This window comes from Rhamphochromis sp. 'chilingali' (genome assembly GCF_963969265.1).
Source record: "Rhamphochromis sp. 'chilingali' genome assembly, chromosome: 21".
NCBI lineage: Eukaryota > Metazoa > Chordata > Actinopteri > Cichliformes > Cichlidae > Rhamphochromis > Rhamphochromis sp. 'chilingali'.
The window spans coordinates 22,925,420-22,938,152 of record NC_137949.1 but is presented as its reverse complement, the minus strand read 5'-3'; the positions used below and the strand labels follow the sequence as shown (position 1 = coordinate 22,938,152).

Here is a 12,733-nt window from a genome sequence, read left to right as displayed (position 1 = left end):
CTAGGTGCTAATTCAGTAGCCACAGTGGCCCGCAGTGATATGGGAATTGTGGCTGTAAATCCATTGTTCTCATGTGCACTGACACAACCTTTTATAAGTTCAATATAAATATTAATATACTGATGTGCTGTGGTTCTCCTTGCACAGTACTGAGGACCAAATACTGGACACAAGGCAAGACTTTTTGGGATCCAAATCATCAGGCAAATTCAAAGGGCATGAGCAAGCGAGCACAACAGACAGGACACATGTAGGCACAATCTGCCATGATGGAGGGGCTGACATACAACCAAGGAAGGGAACAAAAGCAAGAAAATAAAATCAGGACGCATGAGAATGTGATTTATCAAAGTAAGACAGGAACCAGATTAAGAGATAAGCTGAAACAAGAAGCCACTCATGCAGTGACACTTTAAGTCTTAATGCCATTGTTTTTGTTTGTGCTTTTTGGGCAAAAAATCCTGTGATCGACTGACAGCCTGTTCAGGGCACTGTAACAGCTGGGATGGGCTCCATTATTCATGGATGAATAGATGAAATAACAAAAAGACAGGTAAACACAGAAGGACAATGGCACTAATGTACAAGACATATGGACACAAGCCAGGGAAACTTTAGGGAAATCAGAAAAAAAGAATATTAGAAACACCCGAATTAATCACAAAATCAAAACAGGAACCGAAAACTCAACAAATGCAACACTAGAACCTGGGACGATGACAGAAATCTTATGTCTTGGAAGAAATACTGTAATTTATTTAAATAAAACTAAAACTCTTAGTTTAAAGTGCATAAATAATCGGGGAAAATGGACTTTAAGGACAAAAACAGCAGCAGAAAACGGGAATCAGAAAAGGTCCTCTAACCTTTTGCTGATAAAAATTCCTAATTCGTTGTGAAATTTATTGTACTAATAAAAATTACATCAAGAAATCTGAATGATCTGAATCTGAACAATGTTTTTGGTCAGTCCCACATTTTTTTGCTGTTAAATATATACGTAAATACTGCAGAGGGCCTGTAAGGCTTTTCAAATAAAATTGTGTCCACCCGTCAATAAGAAGAACCCCCTGTTTAAAAGTGCAGACATAAAATTTGCAAGCATTTGTACTCACATGAATATCCTTACAAGTTCAATAAAGAACTTAGTGTTTAATGTTCAGATATCAATATGCTGCAGAGGAATGTTCAAGGTCCTTCGCTTTAATAGCATGTCCACTGAGACGCTGTCACTTGAGCATACATACATGAGTGAAGACAAATACTGCAGTACAGTAACCAAATACTTTGGAATAGTGTTACAAATTAACTACATTACACGTTACCAACATGATCATTATACATCACTTCAAGATCGTGTTTCAGCAGAGCACTTCACATTTAGATTTACATGCTAAACAATTATTTGAGCTCTTTAAGTGTCTATTTGGTAGAAACTATTTGTCCTGAGGAACCTTGGAGAAAAAAAGGTTGACAACAAGTTTGTGCAGATCAGGGCCTCAGTCAAGATAGGATTTCTTTACCTCATGATAATGAATAATTCAGCCTGCGAGACTTACCTGGACAGAGCCACACAAGAAAAGGAGTAAGAAAAGGATGTGTCTGAAGTAACAGTGGACTCAAAAAAGAAAAGCCGAGGAGAGGGAAGAAAGTGGTCGGTAGACTATGGAGGAGGCGGAGAAGAAACGGCCAATTATCTCTGCTCGAGAAAGAGGTCAGTTTGAGAAATGTGTATGCCTGCATGTGTGGTTATGTATGTGTGTGTGTGTGTGTGTGTGTTTGCATCCACATGGACTGTATTATAGCTGAACTGTTTTTGCTATGAAATCTTGCACAGCATTATACAGTCGTTGCTCCACACTTGTTTGAGATTTCTACTTTGTTTAGAATCCATTCCCCAAAAAGCAGAGGAAGTAGGTTAAAATGCATAACCATAGAAAATAAGTCAAAGAGCTCCATATGGAAATCATCAGAGACGATGCAGCCGGAGCCAAAGAGCGGTGGGTGTGCTATACTGCTGCTTGGAGTGCAATCTGTTGCATCATTTTCACCACCATCCTCCTCCTCCTCCACCTACTCATTGTCAGGCCCAGGCCCTGGACGCTACAGCCTGCCCCCTACAGTTGGATACATCAACCATGATTTCACCAAGCCCAGAAGTGCAGCATATACCTTCCACAGTCGTATGAGCAGTGCCAGTAAGTTGTCAATTATTTATGTATGTTCTGGTAAACTTGCCCTCAGTGGACCAATCGTTGACTAAGGAGTGCTACAAAGAAGTACTTAATGCTAAGCTGGAGCAGTTAAAGTAAAGGAATAGCACTTTGATGGTTTTTGGCCTTGTTTGCAGTGGTCTCTGTGGATTCCAGCCCAGGACCGAGGTACCACGTTGGATCAAAGGTCACGCGGTTTGGCAGCATGGAAACGCCATCTTACTCTATTTTGGGCAGAGGAGGGCGCACAGGAAGTAAAGGTAAAAAAGAAGGAAAAAACATTCAACCTGTGTGATTGATGTCAGATATTTGGACAAGCATTAGTCATCCATCCATTTATCAGTCCATCCACACATTCATCCATCTTCCCCCTAAAATAAAGGAATAATTTCAAACTAGTTTCCTTTTATGTTAGGTGACCTATTCCAGACTCCCGGGCCCGGAGCCTACAGTCCAGAGAAGGCTCCGCCCCTCAATGGCCACCGCAGACCTCCATCACACATCATTGGAGCTCGAACCAGATACCGCTCTGTGGATGCTGTACCCTCACCTAACAGGTAAAGGCGAGGAGGAGAGGTAGATTAGAGGTCAATGAAAGTGCTGTGACATCACCCTTTGGCTTGTGGATCCCTTTGCTTAAGCCTTCTAGTATCCATAAACGCTGTTCAAGTTAGCGTTTAGTGTTAATCTAGGCTTTAATTCATCTAAAATTGTGCCCAGATTTCTTGAGCATTCTTGAGTATTAAAACCTGCAGCCACTGTTACTAGGCTCTAAATATATTTATTTCTGCTCTAAAGTTCGACAGTACAAGACGGAAGATTGCCTCTAATACGGAGTAAGGGTTAAGTGGCTATTTGAGGAACCTCAACTTTTTAAGCACTTCTGCTTTGAATATCATTCCCAGCCTCAGAGGTTGTTGCTTAATAGCGTCTGATTGAGCTCCTTTGTTTCCTAAATTTAGAGGGGGTAGCCTGCTATATCCACCTCAGCCATTTCCTACTAAGTCCACAGTCTTTGATAAATATGGTTTCCTTTGTTTTTTAGGAAAGAAGAATGGGCTTGGGAGTAGGTGCCCAAGACAGCATGAGGAATTTAGAAATCAAACAGAGAATAACACCAGATTTACCATCTTACATCACACTCAGTGCTCCTGTTAACCTTTATATTGTTTTCGTCAATCTTCCAGTTACAGTCTTCCTAATCTTCTGGGACATCATATTCCTCACAAACCCTCCAGTGCCAGCTACAGTTTCTCAGCCCGGAGGAAGGTCGGCGCTCCCTCTGAAGATCTCGCCACAACTCCCGGACCAGGAAAATACAACAGCACCAACCCGGACATTTACCGTCATCGCCATCCGTCCTTCACCATGCAGGGGAGGACTAAAAGGCCCAATTATTCCTCTGCTATTCCTGGCCCTGGCGCCTACAGCCCGGAGAGATTTCATTTGCACCTTCCAAGACCACCATCCTTCACTCTGGGCATCAGACACTCTGAGTTTGTCACCCCACTTGTGGTAAATGTGACTGACTGACAATGAGAATTTGCTTCAGACACCTTATTTTTATTCTTTTTGACTTGACAAACCAACACTGTTACAAAATAACAATAATAAAAAAAATACTGACTTAAACTGGAAATGTAAACTGTGTGCATGATATCCATTTACAATACTCTTTAATAAATAAAACAAAATATAAATAGTTTGTGTTTGCATTTTTCGTGCAGTTAAAATACCAGAAAATGAAATTGTTTACTTCAGTGCAAGCTTAACAGGAAATGGGTAAACAAAAAAAGGAAGTCAGTGGAACTTCCTACAGTCTTTTTCTTGGTATTGTGATCTTCACGGGCATACTCCAGTCACTGCATTTGCCCAGACCAAGCAGCTCCCTAGCACACACTTGGAACAGGTATGGCCTCCCTGGGGTCAGGGCCTTCAGTTCAACTGTGGTGTTCTCATAAGGACCCAGCTGGAGGAGAAAATATAGGATACATGTGTAAAAAAACACATAGTTAACATCAGGAGGCTACAAGTCAGCCCAGTGGGAAAAGATACTGGTTACTTTAAGTCACATATTAAAATAGAAGTAAAGGACTTATAAATAGTTGATGAATCATAAACCGTTTCATGAAAGTGGATGGAAGAGTTTAGTAATAATGCAAATGTGTTTGCCATCATTAGTCATACTTTCAAATCAGTTACAGCATGTGCTGATGCACATTTTTTTTTAAATTTCAGTAAATCATGACCAACATCTTAAAAACAGTTTATGAGAAAATATTTTCACACAATTTTGAACACTTGAAGTCAAGTTAATGAGTGTTGTAATATTTAAAAGGAAACAGAAAAGCTACTGATGATTAAATGATTAAATGAAAAACTGGATCCTGTAGACGATGGGAACTTTTTTAGGAAAACAACAAGTACAAAAAAAAGCAATTCGAGGTTGCTTCAAAAAAGCTTGGGTAATTTTGAACTTGCACATGTGATATCCGTGTAAGCGTTAAGTGTGATGTGCTGCTTACAAAACTTGTGGTTGCAACACTTTTATGCAAATATGGTGTGATGAAAATCATACTTACATTAACAGACCTTCGGATCCCCTTGTTTTCCCACTGGTAGATAATCTGGTATTTTAGGGGGAATATTGCCAAGTTGGTCCAAGTAGGTGGAGGAGACCACTCAACCAACAACTTTCTGTTGTTAGTAGGGGAAACCCGGACATCAACGGGAGGATCTGGTTTCACTGAACACATAGAACAGATTTTTTTTTAATTGTTTTTTTGTTTGTTTGTTTAGATAAAAACGGGAATTGGGTTATGAAGCTAAGTGAAGTTTGACCACATTCTGTGTAATTTCATTTCTCACCTATATCCTCCAGCATGAAGCTTGTTAGATGGGAGCTGCTTCTCCCAGAATGAACTGCTGTGATGTTGATGATGTAGTCAGTAAGAAGCTTCAGGTTGGGCAGCTGGCAGATCCAGAACTGAAAAAAAAAGAAAAAAAAACAGAAAAAGAGAGAGACGATGAAAGAAAACTTTGGGGAATTCACAAAATGACGAGCACTCGAGATGATCAGAATTAGTAATCAACCACAGATCACAAATTACTGAGACCCTGGTTTCCTCAGACTCACAAGATAAACTTGAAATGATTCCAAAAAAGAAAAGAAAAGAAAAGAAATGGGATTTTCCAAAACTCAGCCTGTCCCGTCAGGTTTGTGGATCATTCCAGGATCATTCCAGTACAGTATGCGTGTGTGTGTGTACACACACACACACATATATATATATATATAGTACAACTTATCTAAATGAGTTAAATTTTGTTGCATGAATTCTGGAAACCACCTCTTCTCCTTTCTCTTGGCTGTTCGCAAACCTAAGGGTTAACGTCACCCCATGACTGAAAATTCCCTCCACACTATGCATGATGCATGATTTCAGTCTCAGGATCCAGGGATTTTTGCTCATAACAGACAAGAATATATCCAAAAATTCCTAGATGCACAGCCAATATCAGATGATCTCTTAAGGTTATAAACTGGTACCTTTTCAGAGGATGAAGAGCCGGGTGGAAGGAGATGGCATTCCTTGGTGCTTGCCTGATTATGTCTCTCACTGGTAAACACAAACATTTACACATAAACACATTTAAGAAAAAAAAAAGGCTATTTAATGACACTTGTTAAGTAGAGTGTCTTCTACTAAAAAGGGGTCAGTGGTTTGGGTCAGCACCCACTAAAACTATTCACAGACTTACCTGTATGTAGCAATGTAATGCGTGGTAGGGAAGTGGGGTGGTTTAGGCCAGGTGCACAGCGTCGCATTCGGATAGCTCGAACACCAGCAGTGCACCTTGGGAGCGGAGAGGGGATCTGGCAGGGAAAAACTGGATTTAGTCACTGAGTGCAAAACATAAACACTGACAGAAATACAGAATAAAGAAAAATACAAAATTTAATATCTGTATCGGTATCACTTTGAGAATAATATTATAACATAACATGAAAGAAAGAAAGAATAAGTGGAAGTGGGAAACATGTAGTCAAGCACAGACTAGCACTCACTCTGTGATGTTCCAGCTCCTCTCAGCAGGTCCAGTGCTTGACTTTCAACAATGCTAATTAGTAGAATCACAGTGACATAGCCACCACCAAACACTGCAGCCCTCATTGCTTCAAAGGAGGGATTATTCGCCAAGAGCAGTTTTTCAAAGTAGTTTTAGAAATGTTACAGTCAACTCCCAACCCCGGGCCCAAGTTAAATACTACTCTCTTCTGTTATTCCCTTGTCCTTTGCCCTTTTCCTTGCAGATCTACACCTGTCTTTGTGTCAAAGTACAGCAATAACAAGTTGCTTCACAGTCTCGCCTCCCCTGTGTATTTGAGCGCCTCGCAGCTGATCGCGGTATAAAAGCCAAAGAGGTCATTGCGAAAGAGGAAGAGAAGTCACAGCACAGGAAATTCCTTATAAGAACTGAACAGTTATGAATTACTGCATGCTGATTAAGGTTTCCTTACGTCATGAAAGAGAATTTTTTTTTAAGTGGTTACTTCTTTAATGGTGCATTTATGGCACAAACGAAAATACTGGTCTCCAGGAGACTCACACAGATTTACAAATATGCAAAGAAACTTATCAGTAAAGACAAAATCAGCAAAGCCAAGAAAGTCCCTACTTCATATCAACTGTCAGTGCTCTCTGGTACTCTCCTCAGCTCATGGTGTCTTGACTGCCATCTAGTGCACAAATTAGGAATCAGCAGGTACAGGTTTAAATCATTCTGTATATACAGTCTTTGGTTATCACTCAGGCAATAAAGTCATACTTCAGCAGAGGTATAACCCCCCTCTAGTGTCCAGTTTTATGTCAACTGCGCATTCACAGTCCAAGCTCTCAGACATTTTCTCGATTGACTCTGTGAGGCCACGATAGCTTCTTGGGGCTCCATCCAGAGAGGGAGGCACTGTGGACGTTCCAACCCATTGTGTGAGTCCCGGCTTTGTGTATGTTAAGACTGTGAAGCCCCTCGCTGGAGGTCCGCAGCGAGGTGAAGGCCTTGCTGATCCAGCTGTTCTTTGCTTCCTGCAGATCACTGGTCAGGATTCCCTTCTGGTGCTCCAGCTCCTGCATGAGGATACACAGATGTATGACTGCAAATACTGCATTGTGCAATTAATTTTACTATGTTTTTACTAAATATGCACTTATGTTTTTTTTATTTACATTATCAAAATACTTTTAATAGTTTTAAATAACAATGCCAATTCATATGATTATTGGCAAATTAACACTCAAGTTTTTAATCTATTATGGGTCAGAGTTATACCTGAATTTAACTGTAATGATTAGTTTTAAATAATTCACTAACTGGACACCATTATGAATTACTTCAACCCTGTAAATCCTGAACCATGAAACAATTGTCAGAAAATTAAATTTTTTTGGAACTGCAGTGTTTACCGAACCTTCTGACCAAAGTTTGTACATGCGAGTTTGAATTTGCATCATATTTGCTACATTAAGCATTTTTTTGCACAATTTAGTTACATTTTTCAGGAAAAAAAGTTGCACAGATGATTTAGAAATCTCAAAAGCTCACAAAAACACACGTATTAAATATGGTAGAATTATGATAATGTATTGTGGAAGTAATGCAATTTATTTATATGCCTATTTTAAGCATGCCAGATATGTAATTAGAGTACTTTAATACTTAAAAGTAATAAAGTAATAAGTAATGAATCTTGAAGCATTCGTCAGGATTATCCCATTATGTTATTTCTGTGTTATTTATGAAGCAAATGACTTCAAAAATGATCCGGGGTAATTCCCGTCAGCTTTTGAAGTCTCTGTTTTCTGTTACTTCTTCCTGAAAATGTTCCTTTGTAACTTTCAGTTTCCAGTGTTGTCAAACCTGTTTTACTGGAACAGCGACAATATCTCAGAACCTGGTCCTGTTGTCTGTCTTCAGGGGCTTATGCTTAGTAAAAATATCATATCAGCTTTATTAGAGGTCAGGTGTCAACATATTCCCTATAAAAAGCCAGATTTAATGCAGCACTAGAGTAGCAGAGCTCACAGTCATGCTAATGACCACTTTAAAATAAAATAATCTTCTTTTTTTTTTATTGAATGCCACTGATCTCTCTCCACCCTATGCTCAAAAAACCAGTTGAGGTCGTTTGAGCAGCTAATCAGGATGCCTTCTGGGCACTTTCCCATCAGGTTTTCCAGCCACGTCTATCCATCTATCCAGGGAGACACCCCAGAACATGGTGGAAGGATTATGAATCTCATCATATTTGTAACTGGCTCAGTATCCCCAAGCAGGAAATGGGAAAAAAGAAAAACCCTATTTAGCCTGCTAGCACTTCACCCCAATTCTGGATAAGCGGAAGAAAATAAATGGATGGACAGCTGGATGGGTGGCAACCAATATTTATCCAGATCTTCCTTGATTTTTCTTAACTGTGACCAAGAAGCAAACTGAGAGAGATATTTTATAGTGTAAAACTACTACTAACCCATGTTATGACAAAAACATTTCTTTGCTGCATTTTGTTGCCATTTATTGGCTGACATATATCCAGATATCCTCTTATCTGCAAAACACTGACAATTTGTGCATGTTTTGGTTACATGCTTGTAGATATTTGTGAAGGTCAGAGATTTAATCAAGATATGTATCTATGAATGGTCCAGTCCGGTCTGATTCACTGGTCTTACCTGGATTTTGCACGTGGCCTCCACCATCTGGAGTTTGGTCTGGACCAGCTCCTTTTCCAATTCCCCAATCTGAGCCCTGAGGAGCTCCTTTTCCTGCTCCCTCCTCCTCTGCTCCTCCAGCGTGGGATCTTCATCCTTCTCCTCCACGCCCTGTTCAGTCACTTTCTGATCTTCCGTCTGCGCAGCCGTTTCTGAGTCCCGACCTATATCGGACGTTTCATCTGAATTCATGATGTGTTGACAGTGGGAGCAAGCTTTTATTGCACTCTGTGATGTGAAAAAAAAAAAGTGTAGCAAAAATTAAATGATACAGATTTTTTTTCTCTCTCAAACGTGACATATGTAATAGATAATCTGAGTAACTGATGAGTTAATAGAAAGGTTGAAAGCATTTTATACAACAACAGGATTTGAGATGAAGCATGGCGGAGGCAAGAGGTGAGATAAAAGAAGAAGAGATGACAGCAAAGCGCCAAAGGAAGAGTGCTACCCTCACCTTAAGTGAATCCATCTCCTCTCTGTGGGCGGCTTGCTGGCTTTCAAGGCGGTTTGTCAGCTGAGAACAGATCTGAGCCAAAGATCACGACTTTAACATAATTAAGCAAAACATCAGCAGAAGAAATGTAGCGATTTTAGAAACTCTCTGTACCTGTTTGTAGTCTGCAATGATACCAGACGACCTTTTGAGTTTCTGCTCGGCCTTTTCTATTTCTCTCCGAAACACTTCCTTCAGCTATAATGAAAGATAACATTCCTTCGCTCAGTTATGCCTGCAGTTAAATACCAAAATCTCTAATGATTATGAGGAAGCATGAATAACTTAAATCTCACCATGGCAGCTTCCTCCTCTTTCCCTCTTTTCTCCTCTTCTGTGATCTGCAGTTGCTGTCTAGTTTCCATAAGGTCTTTGGTTAGTTCGTCCACTCTGTCCTCCACCTGCAAAGAGACAATCGCAGCAGTCAGCTCAGGATATTATGCTTTCATTGTGAATGAAACTTTTATATCGATGTAGCATATAACTGCAGGGCCATGCACAATACCAGAAGTTAATAATAATACAATAAGAAAAAATCACTGTGCTATTCTAATGAAATGTAAAATGAACACCAAATATATTATTCTATTACGGTTACACTTTATTCATTTCCTGTGGGGTTTTGCTACCCTTTTGAAAAGGGCAGTAATTAATTGTACCTTGTCTAGAGTGTTCCTCAGGGCCACCTTGCTGGTGATCAATTTGTGGGCCAGATTGTCATTTTCCTGCTCCAGACGAAGGCTGGCCTGCTGAAGCTGACGGTTTTCCTTCTGCAAACCACAGAAACAATCTATCAAAGTTTCAGCATTTAAAAAAAAGACATTTTAGATAAAGAATAAGAAAATAACTTGAACCTGATCCGAGCACTTATCACAGCAAAAGAAGAATGTTAGGACTGACTTTAGAGACAAAGATCCCCCACCACATATTTGTCCAAAGTGTCTTCCTCGTCATCCATTATTTGAAGCCGGCACTCCTTCAGTTTAGCTTTCTTTGTTGGTACCTAATGGCAGAGAGTCAAAATGCACTAAATATAACAACGCAGAAAAACTGTCATATTTGAGTGAGCTGAAGAAAGCTATCTCCTCCACACAGATATTGTGCCGGATGAGGGATGAGCATGACAAATCAAGAACGAGCCCAAGAAAGAGATCCAGAAGGAGATAGCACCAAGATAAGATAAAATAAGCACATGGGGAAATGATCAAATTAGAATGCCTGAGGGAATAATAGTAGAGGGAAGTCTGAAATGGCAATTTCCATATCTCAGATATCTAAAATGAACAACCAGAAATCATTCCCTTTTTTTTCTGAAATTAAAATCCATCCATAAAACATCCAAAGGAATGTTTTATGTGTTGTGATTGTACTTGCAGCTACTGTTTAGCCAGTTGCTCGTGTAATAGATGTAGAAATATTGTAAAGATCAAATCCAAATAGGCCCGTAGAGGCAAGCTAAGAGCAGCACTACACCCATTTAATGCTTTGCTCCTAATCAACATTTGAATAAGGATAATCTGCAACTTGAAATGAGTGTGTGAGTGTTACAATCTACTAACATAATCATTTATATTAATAGGTTGTTAATATGCATTAACGAGTAAGAAGAATTTTGTTGCTGTAGAGGATAAAAGTAGTGCCTTGTTGGATAGATCAGCCAAATGTGTAATATTTCTTCTAAAATGTAGACATCTAAAAATTGAAATACACACAGGCAGTACAAATCTGCTTAAGGACAGTACTTGAGTAAATGTAGACTCATGTTCTACTACTTCACTGCTGAATTATGAAGAAAAATAGCTCAGCTGTTGTCACTAAGTGTACAAACTGAAAGAAAAAGAAACTTACTGTGAATTTAGGTCCCGTTTCAGACTCTAGACAGGCAAAAATCTCCTCCTCGCTCATCTGCTCGATTGCATGGGCATCGTAAGCATTGACCATGGACACCTCTTCCATCATCTTGTCCAAATATGCAGCTACGAGAGCTGCCTCCGCTCAATCAGATGTAAACAGTCAGAGCTTTTGCACGTCGAGGTTCCAATTTTAAACAGACCCACGAGAAGTAATGCGGATCCCGTCAGGCCTGAAGGACAATCTGTCTCTTAAGTGAATTAAAGAAGCGGGTTCATAGCGATGCAGTCACCTTCTTTTTCCTTGCAGTGATGATGGTTGCAAGTCCAGTATTTGAGCATAAACAGGAAATATCAGGTTAAAGTCCAAGTCATTCGAGGATAAGGAAAGTCTGTTTATAGTCCAAAGGTGAGCAACAGAATAATACGCCAAAGGTAAAATGTAGCTCTGCTTAAATCCTTGTTAGAAGTCAGTCAGAACTGCCTACTGTTTCAGGAAAAACAGTGTTACAGGTATTCAGGCGGTAACAGGTTCAACAGGGTTTACAACCAACCTGAGAGGGAGTGTGACAACAAGACAATCTTACACACACCCACAGCAGAGCTCTGCTTTCTTAGCAACTCACGTGTCCATGCTCTCTCTCACACACACGTATACATATACAGAAGAACAAAAAAAGAAACGTGTTTTTGGAGGCGAACTTTTCAAACTAGTTCACTCTAATTTATCTGGTGAAAATAAGCTCACGCTATAAATTTTTTCTCTCTCACACTTTAGGCTTTCAAACCTCTTTAAAAATTCACTCCAGTCATCTTTTCTTCTACTTTTTTCTCCCCCTTTACACTTTTCTTTGCCAGGTAGAGGTGCTGTGTGAAGCTGCCAGACCCTGCTTATGTATTTAAAGAGTAAATGATGTCGTATTTGCGATCTGTCATCCGCAGGTGTTGGCGTGACAGAGACCTGTCGCTCTATTATTGTCATGGGCGAAGCAGCCTGACAGGGTATGAAACGGGTCGAGCAGGTAAAGCACTCAAATACCAAAGAATAACAAAGATGATTCTGCGTTCGACGCCCTCTTTTTCCCCACGGTCTCGGTGTCACTTTCATGTAATGATGCATGGTTTCTCTTAATTCCTAACTTGCATTATAAACCTCTCAGTTTTTATCTTCTCTTTCTTGATGACAGACCGGTTTCTTTTTTAAAGTTTCACTTCCCTTTCTTTAAACTTCAGTGTTTCACTACCTTTCTTTATCTGAATTTTGTAATTTTTATTTGTTTCCCCTTTGTGGCTTTAAAGAAAAAAAACAAAAACAATTCCCGCTCTAATGTACGTCTGTGGTTTTCTGTTTTTTTCTCTTCTGTGACCAGAAACTGATTTCAACATCTTGTATCTACTGTCTGA

General features: G+C 39.7%; 3 protein-coding genes across 4 annotated transcripts; 1 reads left to right on the top strand and 2 right to left on the bottom strand.

Annotated features, from left to right (window-relative positions):
* Nucleotides 1-1,593: 1,593 nt before the first annotated feature.
* Nucleotides 1,594-3,746, top strand: odf3l2a (outer dense fiber of sperm tails 3-like 2a; the record flags this gene model as incomplete). Its single annotated transcript, XM_080871583.1, has 5 exons — nucleotides 1,594-1,714; nucleotides 2,088-2,198; nucleotides 2,351-2,473; nucleotides 2,629-2,770; nucleotides 3,401-3,746. The coding sequence occupies exons 1-5, from the start codon at nucleotides 1,666-1,668 to the stop codon at nucleotides 3,744-3,746; spliced, it is 771 nt and encodes a 256-aa protein (XP_080727709.1). The 5' UTR covers nucleotides 1,594-1,665.
* A 20-nt stretch (nucleotides 3,747-3,766) lies between these two features.
* ebi3 (Epstein-Barr virus induced 3) lies at nucleotides 3,767-6,580 on the bottom strand. Its single transcript, XM_080871582.1, has 6 exons — nucleotides 6,283-6,580; nucleotides 5,976-6,090; nucleotides 5,764-5,833; nucleotides 5,082-5,199; nucleotides 4,796-4,959; nucleotides 3,767-4,182 (listed from the first exon to the last, which is right to left on the bottom strand). The coding sequence occupies exons 1-6, from the start codon at nucleotides 6,386-6,388 to the stop codon at nucleotides 4,027-4,029; spliced, it is 729 nt and encodes a 242-aa protein (XP_080727708.1). The 5' UTR covers nucleotides 6,389-6,580; the 3' UTR covers nucleotides 3,767-4,026.
* A 194-nt stretch (nucleotides 6,581-6,774) lies between these two features.
* LOC308389958 (rab GTPase-activating protein 1-like) lies at nucleotides 6,775-11,838 on the bottom strand. 2 transcript variants are annotated; one of them, XM_080871580.1, is made up of 8 exons: nucleotides 11,328-11,833; nucleotides 10,402-10,482; nucleotides 10,139-10,249; nucleotides 9,776-9,880; nucleotides 9,594-9,677; nucleotides 9,441-9,512; nucleotides 8,945-9,211; nucleotides 6,776-7,342 (listed from the first exon to the last, which is right to left on the bottom strand). In XM_080871580.1, the coding sequence occupies exons 1-8, from the start codon at nucleotides 11,436-11,438 to the stop codon at nucleotides 7,112-7,114; spliced, it is 1,062 nt and encodes a 353-aa protein (XP_080727706.1). In that variant the 5' UTR covers nucleotides 11,439-11,833; the 3' UTR covers nucleotides 6,776-7,111. The 2 variants fall into 2 exon arrangements, with proteins under 2 accessions (XP_080727707.1, XP_080727706.1); XM_080871581.1 differs by lacking the exon at nucleotides 10,402-10,482 and having other exon boundaries at nucleotides 6,775-7,342; nucleotides 11,328-11,838.
* Nucleotides 11,839-12,733: the final 895 nt, after the last annotated feature.

What these genes read in the sequence shown, in the direction of transcription:
- ebi3 (XM_080871582.1), bottom strand. Translation starts at nt 6,388, where the DNA reads ATGAGGGCTGCAGTGTTTGGTGGTGGCTATGTCACTGTGATTCTACTA. An exon ending in CATTACATTGCTACATACAG is followed by an intron (nt 5,834 to 5,975) that starts GTAAGTCTGTGA and finishes TGTGTTTACCAG; the next exon opens with TGAGAGACATAATCAGGCAA. An exon ending in GCTCTTCATCCTCTGAAAAG is followed by an intron (nt 5,200 to 5,763) that starts GTACCAGTTTAT and finishes TTTTTTTTTCAG; the next exon opens with TTCTGGATCTGCCAGCTGCC.
- LOC308389958 (XM_080871580.1), bottom strand. Translation starts at nt 11,438, where the DNA reads ATGATGGAAGAGGTGTCCATGGTCAATGCTTACGATGCCCATGCAATC. An exon ending in ACACTTTGGACAAATATGTG is followed by an intron (nt 10,250 to 10,401) that starts GTGGGGGATCTT and finishes TGTGGTTTGCAG; the next exon opens with AAGGAAAACCGTCAGCTTCA. An exon ending in TCATTGCAGACTACAAACAG is followed by an intron (nt 9,513 to 9,593) that starts GTACAGAGAGTT and finishes TCTTTGGCTCAG; the next exon opens with ATCTGTTCTCAGCTGACAAA.